The following is a 12,967-nucleotide window of genomic DNA, read 5'->3' as shown; positions in this document are numbered from 1 at the left end:
ACTGACATGAGGTGAAGACAGCCATATCAATAACCTTTTAAAAGCTGTTAATGTTATGTTTGAGAGGGTCCCCTCATGGTGGCTGACATGTTATGACCACATGATCTGCCGAATACAACTCACTTAATCTCAGTAACCGCACTGTTATTAGTGTTATTATACTGTAAAACTTTTGTATTATATTCTAATGTTTCATCAAAGGATGGCCTCATTTGTATCCACAGAGGTCTGGGCTAAGCCCTGAATATCCACACTGACCTCGGAACGACCCCTGATTTCTTTGTGTTTGAATGATGCTGCATCCAGGCCCCTAGGTGTCAGTGTAAGTCCAAGACAATAGCATAAAAAATGACTGAGTGCACCTTTGAAAACAATACCAGTCTTTCTACAGTAATGGTAGTACTGAGTACCAACTCAATTCAGTACCAACATGCTTTTTGACTCACTAGCGGCTGCTTTCAGTGCACATGTGCTCCGTGAAGAGCACTCACACCTCACAGTAATTTTATTCATGTAGAGTTATTTATGTAAGCTTAAACTACTATGTCTTATCTGTGTTAAGGGCTATCTACTACTTTTCTTCTTTTTCGGTGCGAATGTTCGTTCCGAAAAAGCTTTTGACTCGGAACAATGGGTTTCCATGCAGCTATTCACAACGGATCAAACAAATCGTCCACCAATATTCTGAGTTTTTTACGGAGAGAAGTACAATTTTATTTTTCTTTGGACTGCAATGAAAACTGACTGACCAATGAGATAACAGGTTTTTGTAATATTTCCAGAGTCACTGCAGCTGCTCAATCCAGAGCGTTGGTGGAACTAATCAACTGGAAAACACCGGCACTGAACGTAACAGTTGCAGTTCATGAACCCTTTGTATTACAAACATACCCAGTCTGTTTTTGAAAGTCTGCTTATAATACTGTATTATAAGCAGTATTACTATTAGGCCTATATCATATAGTGTAATAAATGTTCATAAACATAAAGACCTGGTGTTTTGTCTTAATGTACATTATTTAATATGTATATCAATGTGACTGTTATGTTCTCATGACATTAAAATTAGCAGAAAGGTTTGGTAATTCATTTGCACTAAGCTTGCAGTAAAATATCCCATAAAAAGACTCTTTATATGCAATATTTTACTGAAGACAAATGAATTGCAGAGCCACACTGCTATTTTTATAGCAAGGATAGTTCTCTTTTTTAACCATACAAAAGAAACCTTGAATTCAATAAAGATATGCAATAATTTAAACAAAAACAAGACTGTGAGTCAGTGTTTTCTTTTATATTACTATTTAATGTGATGCATTATATTTTATACTATATCTGATATTCTTAATGTACATTATTCCATGTATATTTATATCATTGTCCCTTCAATGTTATATTATCCAGGCATTATAAAAAGAGAAGTTCGGTTCGGAAGTCTATTTGTAATACATTTTTATTTTACTCCTCAAAATGCATCAACACCATTGAAAGAACATAATGAAAGTTATGCCAAATTAGGTTAATAAATGCTTTAACAGCGACCAATATATTCATCTCTAGCATTGACAACTGAATGCTGAAGGGTCAGAGCAGGAAACAAGTCTAAATGTTTGTCGAACAGCAACAGCACCGACTACTGTGCAGCGGTGCTCTTGGCTCAATAACTTAGTACCTTTATTAATTATAATTCTAATACTCACACAGTGAAGACTATACCCCTTGTTTACGTAGTTTGTTCAGTTTTTGCATTTTTACTTGATACAACTGTTGGATTCCTGAAAAAAGAAAAATCACTGTATACTTTATACATTTAAATCTTTGTTCCCCTTCTGTCGCTCTCTCCACATTGTGTCGGAGAAGTGACACTAGGGGTCTCTCTTGAGCACCGAATATACCTCTGATCTATGAAAAAAAGCCAATGAGAAGTTGGCAGCTAGCATTTGCATACCCCGCCCCCGGACATACGGGTACAAAGGCGAGGCCTGATGAACTAGAGATCATTCAGAAAATTTCTTCGGAGCCGATGGTCGTGTATGCAGTCTGCTGCGAGTTACACACACAACAAGTTCCCGTGTATTCCTCTGACGATCTGCTGTTGGATCTGACGGCGCATAACAGCAGCTTTCTCCTTTCCTGTGCACGGCTGTGCATTGTTGCCCCATGGCGCTTCGACAGTGCAGACAAAACTCGAGAGTTTTCTTAAAAGAGTGATTTTATTTAAAAGAGTAATTTCCTCTAAAAGAGCAAACACAGCGAGTGTTGAACGTCCTTTCAGGACGCGTCTTTATAAAGATGCCGTTCCGCCGCTGTGTAGTTCCTGGATGCGGTAGAGTGCTCTCTGCTTCTCACTGCGAGAACATGACCATGACCAGCCGCTTGGGGCTTCAGGTCAACCGAGAAAAGAGCAAGCTCACTCCGGTTCAGAGCATCTCCTTTGAGTTAGACTCAGTCTCAATGTCTGCATGTCTCACCAACGAGTGAGACATGCGCAGTCGGTGCTGAAATGCCTCGCAAAGTTCAAGCCAGGCACAACAGTCCCTCTAAAACTCTTCCAGAGGCTCCTGGGGCATATAGCATCCTCCGCCGCAGTCACGCCGCTAGGGTTAATGCATATGAGACCACTTCAGCACTGGCTTCAGACTCGGGTCCCGAGACGAGCATGGCGCCACGGCACGCAACGTGTGATAATCACCCCCGCATGCCGCCAAACACTCAAACCCTGGACAGACCTCTGCTTTCTACGGGCAGGAGTGCCCCTGCAGCAGGTGTCCGACATGTCCTGGTCACTACCGACGCCTCCAAATCTTATTGGGGTGCCGTTTGCAAAGGGCACGCAGCTGCTGGCCTTTGGAGAGGGGCCCCGCTGTGCTGGCATATCAATTGCCTAGAGTTGTTGACTGTTTTCTTTGCCCTGCGACAGTTTCTACCATTAATTCAAGACAAACATATCCTAATCAGGTCAGACAGCACCACTTAATTTATGGTAGCGTACATAAATCGCCAAGGCGGCGTACGCTCCCGTCGCATGTCACGACTCGCCCCTCGTCTCCTCCTTTGGAGCAACTCAGGTCGCTGCGTGACACTCACATCCCCGGCAAACTCAATGTGGTAGCGGATGCACTGTCACGACAACGCTTGCCCAGTGGAGAGTGGAGGCTTCACCCCCAGTCGGTCCAGCTGATTTGGGAACGATTCTGCAAGGCCCAGGTAGACCTGCTTGCCTCCCGAGTGACCTCCCACTGCCCGCTCTGGTATGGCGGAACAGAGGTTCCCCTCGGGGCAGACGCGCTGGCACACAGCTGGCCCGTGGGGCTGCGCAAGTACGCATTTGTCCCAGTGAGCCTTCTTGCACAGGTGCTGTGCAAGGTCAGGGAGGACGAGGAGCAAGTCACACTAGGGCCTGGTTCTCGGAAATCGTACTCCTCGCGACAGCCCCTCCATGGCGAATTCCCCTGAGGAAGGACCTTCTTTCTCAGGGGCAGGGCACGCTCTGGCATCCGCATTCAGACCTCTGGAAACTCCACGTATGGTCCATGGACGGGACGCGGAAGATCTAGCTGGCCTACCACCTACTGTCGTAGACACGATCAACCAAGCCAGAGTCCCTTCCACCAGGCAGCTCTACGCCTTGAAGTGGCGCTTGTTCGCAAATTGGTGTTCTTCCCAGGCTGAAGACCCACAGAGGTGCACAGTTAGGTCAGTGCTCCTATTCCTGCAGGAGAGGTTGAAGGGGAGGCTGTCCCCGTCCACCTTGAAGGTGTATGTTGCTGCTATCGTGGCCCACCACGACGCAGTAGACGGCAAGTCCCTTGGTAAGCACGACTTAACCATCAGGTTCCTAAGAGGCGCCCGGAGGTTAAATCCCTCCCGGCCAAGCCTGTTCCCCTCCTGGGACCTCTCGGTAGTCCTCGCGGGCCTCCAGAGACCTCCCTTCGAGCCGCTAGAATCAGTTGGACTCAGGTTCCTCTCTCTTAAGACTGCCCTGCTGATCGGGAGGGTCGGGGACCTGCAAGCATTCTCTGTCAGTGACACTTGCCTGGAGTTCGGTCCGGCAGACACTCATGTGATCCTAAGACCGCGACCGGGCTACGTGCCCAAGGTTCCTACCACTCCCTTTAGAGACCAGGTAGTGAACCTGCAAGCGCTGCCCCGGGAGGAGGCAGACCCAGCCCCGTCGTTGCTGTGTCCGTTACGTGCTTTGCATACCTATCTGGACCGCACGCAGTGTTTTAGACACTCTAGAGCAGCTCTTTGTATGCTTTGGGGGACAGCGGAAAGGAAACGCTGTCTCCAAACAGAGGCTTTCCCACTGGGTAGTAGATGCCATTTAATTGGCTTATCACACTCAGGCCGTGCACCCCCCTCCCCCCCTTCGGGTCCGAGCTCACTCAACAAGGAGTGTTGCGTCCTCGTGGGCACTGGCCAGGGGTACCTCCCTGGCAGACATTTGTAGAGCAGCGGGTCGGGCAACACCCAACACCTTTACGAGATACTACAATCTCAGGGTTGAGTCAGTTTCATCCCGTGTTTTCTCAGGTCCGAGCCAGTAGAACTCGGTTACATGATGATGGGCTGGCCGGGTGAATCGCTTGCATATAGCGCCCTTTCCCTCGCTTGAGGTAAAACTGTGCGGCTTTTTTCCCAGAGGATTCCACTCAACTCGAATCCCTAGTCGATTCCTCCCTAGCCCTCATGGGTCCACAGTTAGGCGGAGGAACTTGCCGACCCAATCCACTGCGGGTACTCAAATCTACCCTGTACTGGAATAGGTGCTTCACAGGGTGAGGACTCCTACGCGGACTCCCCCTGTGCGTATTTTCCGCGATACGGTCCCCTTACGAGCAGACCCGCATTTTCCTTAGGCAGTTCCGGCTGTCCTCCGGTCGCCGTGTTGTAGCAACTCCCCCTCGCTGAGGCTGGATCTACCACCGCGCCACTTCCACGTGTTGTCTAAAAACACATGTGATGAATTCACCACCTTACCTCCCCAGCTGGGTAGGGGTGGTCTCCACAGGGTCTTTTCCCCCTGAAAGAATAGGAAATTGGGTAAGACCCCCTTCCCTCAGTGCGTGTAAGGGCCCCGGCTGTCTATTGCTCTATGCGAGAAACATAGAGAGAAAAGAGGCCCAGCCAGGCTTGGCCCATTCCCAGGTTGGCAAGCGTCACCTTGTTCCCCTGTCAGGGTAACCAAAAGGATTCCAACGACTTTGGTGGGGCATTGGGGAAGGGTACATATAGTCTGATACAGCTGGTCTTCTGGCACGTAAAAAACCCCTGCCCGCTCCTGTGTAAGACCACGTACACGGCTCAGCGCATGGCATAATTTAAATTGGACCCCTAGTGTCACTTCTCCGACACAACGTGGAGAGAGTGACAGAAGGGGAACTTCCAGGTTATGAACGTAACCTCCGTTCCCCAATGGAGGGAACGATACGTTAGAATAGAATCCTTTATTTTGGTCACACATTATACACACAGTTTTTAGCATATATACAGTGAAATTTATTAGTTTTTCACATATCCCAGCTAAGCTGGGGTCAGAGCGCAGGGTCAGCCATGATACGGCGCCCCTGGAGCAGATAGGGTTAAGGGCCTTGCTCAAGCGCCCAACAGTGGCATCTTGGTGGTGCTGGGGCTTGAACCCCCAACCTTCTGGTCAGTAACCCTGAGCCTCAACCACTGAGCCACCACTGCCCCTCAGTGATGTGTCCTTCCCGGCCACATCACTGAGCCGAGCCGCTGTAGTGGCCGGACCATTTCCGGCTCCTCAGAAAAATCCTGAATGAACTCTAGTATTTTCCTCGCCTTTGTACCCGTATGTCCGGGGGCGGGGTATGCAAATACTAGCTGCCAACTTCTCATTGGCTTTTTTTCATAGATCAGAGGTATATTCGGTGCTCAAGAGAGACCCCTAGTGTCGCTTCTCTGACACAACGTCTCGTTGCCTCCATCGGGGAACGGAGGTTACATTCGTAACCTAGACGTTCTGTTGTCTTTATTTGTTCTTGTAATTCATTTATTTTTGATTATTATTATTATTATATTACTGACTGTTTACTTGCTATGATATGCTTACTTGCCTGTGGTATCTAAATAGGTAGAGCAAATCATGAAATTTCACTTTTATTGCCAACTAAAATGTTGGTATCATGACAACACCAATGTACTACATATTATGCTTTTAAGATAAAACTAATATAATATAAAACTCTACCAATGAACCATAACATGTACAATACACTGACTACTCATGCAATACTGGATACTGGAATTTAACAGAGGGAGATTGCATTCAAGAACAAACACTTGTATGCATAACAAACACACTATCGCTTGGTGAATGCTTACCATCAGTCCAGCAGGCCTCTGGATCCAAGTACTCCTCCACCACCTCCACTACAGCCATTTCTTCCTCATCAGGCTTTACGTCAATGGTACTTCCCTCTGAAGAGCTGGTGTCATCCAACTGCAAGGAAAAATACATATATATATATATATGTGTGTATAATTTGGCCTTACACTCCTATTTTATTCATTACATTTAATGGGAGCTTTCCATAAAATTCAGAGGGTTACAACAAGGTCAACACAAGGTGAAATGCATGAGCTCTCCAATCACTTCAAAATAGTCTACATAAAACCTCCCACCTTGAGTGAGAGAATTATATGGGTCTGTTAGTCCACAGAACTCCCCAAATGTAAGATGCATTGTAAGATGATATCAGCACATGAGTATCAGCAATATCATAGCCTTACCCACTAAAAAGTTATAAACCGGATGCGTCCTAGCACTAACCTTCTGGCATTCACTCTACCCAAGACATAATTGACTCGAAACTCACTGAATTAATAAGGTTGAAATCTATAATCTACATATGCAAATCAGACAGTGATGAATGACTTATTGCTGCATTTTATGCAAATTAGGTGGTTTTATTGATTTACTTTTGTTGCATATTATGTTATTGCACATCTGATCATACATGTATTTACTTTGAAGTACAGCTACAAGTAAAAGGGCAAAATATGCTAGGCCACAGTCATTTATATTTGTATCTAAAATTAATTTGAATACAGTTATATATTTGATATATATTGAGTTATATATCAAATAATTATATCTGAAGAAAAGTAAACATTTTAAAATATTTACATTCACAATTACATTTCTTGCGAGTTCTTTGAGATAATATATAAAGTAAATATATTTATTATTATATTTTAATGTTTTGTTTTAATATATACAACAGTTAGTTCCGGTCCTTGAATCTGATTGGACAACATATGTTCCATGAGCACTGATGGTTTCACACCATCAGCACTCGGACGGTGTTTCACTCCGCTTGTGTTCATACCATTCTAAACAAAAGTGTAAGAGCAGTGCCTATGTATTAAAAGCTACTGTACGTGTGTCTTTTTACATTACATATGTTAGCCAGCAGGTGGTGGCAAAAGATCATTTTTGTGTGTAATATGAGCCAGTTAGGTGACATGAAGAGAATCTGCATCAGTCAGTGTTTACAAACAACAGCACTACGTGATCACTTGTATTACTACTACACTACTAAAGCTAGGAAATAGTTTTAAATGGCTTTAAACTAACAACTACAGCATTTAGGCTCATCACAGCTGAGAGGCACAACAGACTGATTAATTACACAACTCAAGGTGCTTACCTCTTACCGGACTTTCCACATTGGAGAGGACTTGCTGCTTAAAATGGCAGAGGAGATTGCGGTTTCTATAGTGAAAGACTTTTGTGTACCGGCTATTGTGATATAGGGAGAAAAACCCCCGCTTGGATGGCTACTTTTCCACTGAGAAAGCTGATCTTCAGAAAGCTGACAGCATCTCTGCTTGGTAGTGGCAACAGGTGATCACACAATCCATCTCTCTCTCTCTCTCTCTCTCTCTCTCTCTCTCTCTCTCTCTCTCACTCTCTCTCTCTCTCTCTCGTACACACACACACACACACATCCATCCTTGTTTATCCAATAACAATTTAGAAACAGCAAAAGCTGTGATACTATTTATGAATTGACATCTTTGAATTACTAGTGAAGGCTTGGACGCATCATTTGAACCAGCAACGGCAGATTCTGATCAGTCGCGTTAGAAAGTAGTTCAATGCACAAATGTGTTTTTTGACCGTACAAATTTTTTTAGATTTACTTGTTCATTGAACTGTTGTATATAAGTATTTAAGTGCTTGAGTACAATGTACCCTGATTAATCTCGACTAATTGCAGAAAAATTGGTGATTTATTAGTTAAACATTTTTTAGCAATTTACAGCCCAACTATATATATTTATTCATATAATTCTATTATTCTATTTTCACAAGGGAAGCAACTTTTAGTGTGAGGTGTTATCAGACTCTTTATTACTGCTAGCAACTACCGTAATATAAATCTGATAAGAATGCACACACATACATATACCCATACACACACAAACACACAAACAAACATATTCCTATCTGTACTTGAAAGGCCTGACCCTGGTCACAGCAGGCCAGAATGACACAGCAGTTTTATAAAACCACAACCGTCAATACCCATACACACAAACTTTTGATCCTTTTGATATATATCAAAAGGATCAAAGATGCCTTACACACCACCACTGCAGTCCTCTATGACCCGGCTTGGCCAATCAAAAATATAGACGCACCCAGCAATGCTCTGATTGGCCAACAATATCTACTGCGATGCCACTGGCTGGCTGTTCAGCACGTGTAGTTCAGCAGTAATATATCTGTTACGTCTAAACTGGGTCAAGGTGACCTAGTCTTTTTACAGAGACTAGGACTATGACAGGAGAGTTTTTATTAATGTAAGTGCATGTGCATGTCTGTGACAAATATTATAAAGGTGCATAATTTTCCTTCCTCACTTTCTTTGCATATCTGTCATTACTCAGTTCACTGGTTCCTGCTTGTGCATTAGCTAATTTAATCTGAGGGATGACTTTCCGGACACAGGTAAACGCTGACAGATATTTCTAGTTTTCTGGATAATCTGGTCAACTGGTCTCATTCATCGTTTGATGTATGAGACCAGAAAAATTTAATACATTTTTGCATGCTAGCTATGCTGTTGGGTTGGAGGGAGAATCCCAGCTTTAATACACATTTAATATATATATATATATATATAAAGCATCAGCCAAATGAATAAATGTAAATGTAATGTAAATCATTATATTGCAATGGTTTTAATGTGCTTTTTATTTCGCCATTAAGAGCGTATCATTACTAGTTTTGCACAGCTTCCTTGTCTCATCACTCAACATAAAGATATTTTTATAGTGACTCTGATTTAACTTCAATAGATAAAAATGGCATTCGAGTTAAATTATTTTCCATAAATCAGTTCAAACTGTCTGTATTTTTCAAATAATAAAATGTTTTAGTAATAATATAAATATTTATTGTAGTTTATTCATATATATTGTAATATTGTTTATTGTTGATATATAACATGTTAGTGTGGAAAACACCTTAAAGGAGTATTCCAGGTTCAATACAAGTTAATCTCAATCAACAGCATTTGTGGTGTAGTGTTGATTACCACAAATATTATTTTCAATCTGTTCCTCCTTTACTCTAAAAAAGCTAAAAGTTTACTTACAATGAAAGTGAATGGAGCCAATATGTAAACATTAAAATACTCACTGTTTCATAAGTACAGCCACAAGACATAAACAATATGCATGTTAACATGATTTTAGTGTGATAAAATAGCATACTAACCTTTTCAGTAAAGTCATATCCAGTTTCACAAATTCGCTGCCATGACAATTTAACTTTGTAAACCCTAAAACGACCATAAAAATTACGACAGCTCAAATAATAAACAAGTTTAACAGAAAAAAAATGTATGTTAATTAATGCTTTTATAAAATTGCACGCTTCACATTGCTGCCTTTAAAAATTGGCCCAATTCACTTCTATTGTAAGTGCCTCACTGTCACCTCGATTTTTGCTTTTTTAAAAAGAAAAGGAGGGACTAGTTGAAATCATTTTTGAAACATCAATACAAAAATGCTTTCTACTGAGCTTAAATTGTATTGAACCCACGGTATTACAATGGCTGTTTGGAGGAAATATGGTTCCTCTCTTTCGCCATTTCAGAGCAAATGCATAAATATCTATATATATGTCAAATTTAGCCAAAAGTAGTAATTGCAAAGAGATACGTTGCCCAGCTCTAAATACACATGTTCTAAATTTACACATGTAGAAACACACACACAAAGGAAAAACATTCATTCCATCATTCTGTGGAGTGCATCTATTCTTTAGCACAGTGGCTCAGCACTCAGCAGAAGAAGCAAGGCAATAAATCACAGGAATAGTACAACTCAACATTCCTTTACTGCCTGCACAGCCTTAATCCACCTATGCTCTTATGATCTGTCTTTATCTAGTTACATGTCAATAGACATGTATTGCCATAATTTAATAATTCCCTCTCCACTTTTGCTGTCTTGATCCAAAAAATGTTTTGATTACTGAAATAAAAATGTATACATTTGAGAATACTGTGCTAATAGTTATCAAAATGTCACACAAAAAGAATTCCTCGGTTTGCGTGTAAAAGACTGCACTGGTCAATACAATCTGCTTATCTCATATTTGGGAGGTTGTATACTACAGACTTACGCAGCCTTCTTTTGTTTGTCTTTTTATAAATAAATAATAACCTTTGATCAAGAATCCCTAATACAGCCTCAAAAAATACATAATGTGGTGTTCATCCTGTTGGTGACGCTGTTTCCAGTTCCTGCTAGCACTAGTGTTTGTAGCCTGCTAGCCTTCTTTTCTATTTTCAGCATTTAATCTTTAATCTCTCCCATTTTATCACGCGCATTCTTTTTTTCTGATTTTATACTTTTTAACACAATACAACTATGTGCATTTTACGGCACACACACGCATTTCCACTTTTATTGCGATTAAACTGCGTGCTTTACCACACGCCTTTTATTTTACATGGATCATTGCATCAAACTCAAACCGCTGGTGATCAGGAACCATATCAACAACAATTGTGTGAGGGATTCACATCGATCTCAAACCCCCACTGATCAAAAACCACCACCACAACAACAACAAAAAAAGTCATGGCATCGCTCATATTATCGCTTCGTGCATTACATGCCAAATGTTTACTATAGCTTCTTCCGTAAGCAGCGAGGGATTCACGTGTGATAAATGTAAGGAATTAGTCAGTCAAACATAAAACCCTCATTAGTCATTTAGAAAATATTTGATTGATGTCAAGCTTGATAATAAAAAAAAATGAAGATAAAATCATATAAAGGTAGGACTACTAAACATTAGATTGCTTTCATCCAAATCACTAATTGTAAATTAAATTATTACAGATTATAGATTGGATTTGCTCTGTTTGACTGAAACCTGGATTAAAGCAAATGAATATATTAGTTTAAATGAGTCTTCTCCCTCAGGTTATTGTTATAAACATGAGCCTCGTCAAAAATGTAGAGGCGGAGGTGTTGCTAAAATTTAAGGTTATTATTTTCAGTGTTACTCAAAGGTCTGGATATAAGTTTAATTCTTTTGAACTGATAATGCTTAATGTGACATCATCAGATATAAATGAAAAATCTTTGTTGAATTCCTTCGAGAATTTGCTGATGTCTGTCTGATCTAGTGGTTGCTGTGGATAGTGTTTTAATTGTCAGTGTCTTCAACATCCACATAGATAATGAAATTAATACACTGGGATTAGCATTTATTGATAGTCTCAGCTCTGTTGGGATTAGAAAAAAAGTGACAGGTCATATGCTTGTTCTAATTTTGTCATATGGAATTGATGCTAATATTATAGAAATTCTGACACAGAGCGATTATATCTCAGATCATTACCTCGTCTCCTGTATACTGCGCTTAGCAAAGGTGACTCAATCTATGTAATGTTATTGTTCAGGTAGAACTATTCTTTCAACTACATCTTTCAGACTTGTCTCAAATACTCAGTACGCCAAAAAGTTCAGAAAAGCTTAATGTCGTCACAGAAAATATGGACACTGTCTTCTCTAACAGTCTAGATACTGTCACCACCCTTCGTTTAAAAAAGTTAAAGAGAAATATCCTGCACCATGGTACAATGATCAAACTCATGCTCTCAAGAGAGCAGCTTGGAAAATGGCGCATAAGTGGAAGAATACAAAATTAGAGGTATTTTGCAGGGTATGGAAGGATAGTGTCTCTAACTACAGACAGGTTCTAAAAACAGGCAGGTCTGCATATTCAAGCAAACTCATAGTAAATAACCACAACTATCCTAGTTGTTCCCCTTCTGTCGCGTTGTGTCGGAGAAGCGACACTAGGGGTCTCTCTTGAGCGCCGATATTCACCTCTGATCTTATTGAAAAGGGCCAATGGGAGTTGGCAGTCGGTATTTGCATATCCCGCCCCCAGGTTAAATACGGGTATTTAAGCGGCGCAAATACGGGAGTTCATTCAGAAAATTTCTTCGGAGCCGATGGTCTGTCTGCAGTTTGCTGCGAGTTACACGCCACTTAAACGTTCCTGTTTTCCTCTGACGATCTGCATGCTGTTGGATCTTGACGGCGCACAACAGCGGCTTTCTCCTTCTCAGTGCACAGCGTGCACTGTTGCCCCTGAGCGCTTCGACAGCGCAGACACGTACACACACTGTGTATTAAAAGAGTTTTTTACTAAAAGAGTAATTTTCTCTAAAAGAGCAAACACAGCGGCGTTGAACGTCCTTTTAAGGACGCGTCTTTTCAAGATGCCTTTCCGCCCCTGTGTCGTTCCTGGATCGCGGTAGAGTGCTCTCTGCTTCAGACGGCCACAGGCGCTGTCTCGTGTGTTTGGGCCGCGATCACACCGAGGCGGCGTTTGTGGATGGTTCATGTTCTCACTGCGAGAACATGACCATGACCACGTTGCGGTCGTGGCTCGCTTTCAACA

General features: G+C 41.9%; 1 protein-coding gene across 1 annotated transcript in view; it reads right to left on the bottom strand.

Annotated features, from left to right (window-relative positions):
* LOC127646445 (sodium channel protein type 8 subunit alpha-like) overlaps window positions 1-12,967 on the bottom strand; it is a 106,916-nt gene that overhangs the window by 20,177 nt on the left and 73,772 nt on the right. Inside the window, exon 20 of the mRNA XM_052130108.1 lies at window positions 6,349-6,466. Coding sequence (XP_051986068.1) covers window positions 6,349-6,466 — 118 coding nt within the window. The remainder of the gene's footprint in view (window positions 1-6,348; window positions 6,467-12,967) is intronic.

The sequence above is a fragment of the Xyrauchen texanus genome, chromosome 7 (assembly GCF_025860055.1).
Source record: "Xyrauchen texanus isolate HMW12.3.18 chromosome 7, RBS_HiC_50CHRs, whole genome shotgun sequence".
Classification (NCBI taxonomy): domain Eukaryota; kingdom Metazoa; phylum Chordata; class Actinopteri; order Cypriniformes; family Catostomidae; genus Xyrauchen; species Xyrauchen texanus.
This window is presented reverse-complemented; position numbering and strand designations above follow the sequence as displayed.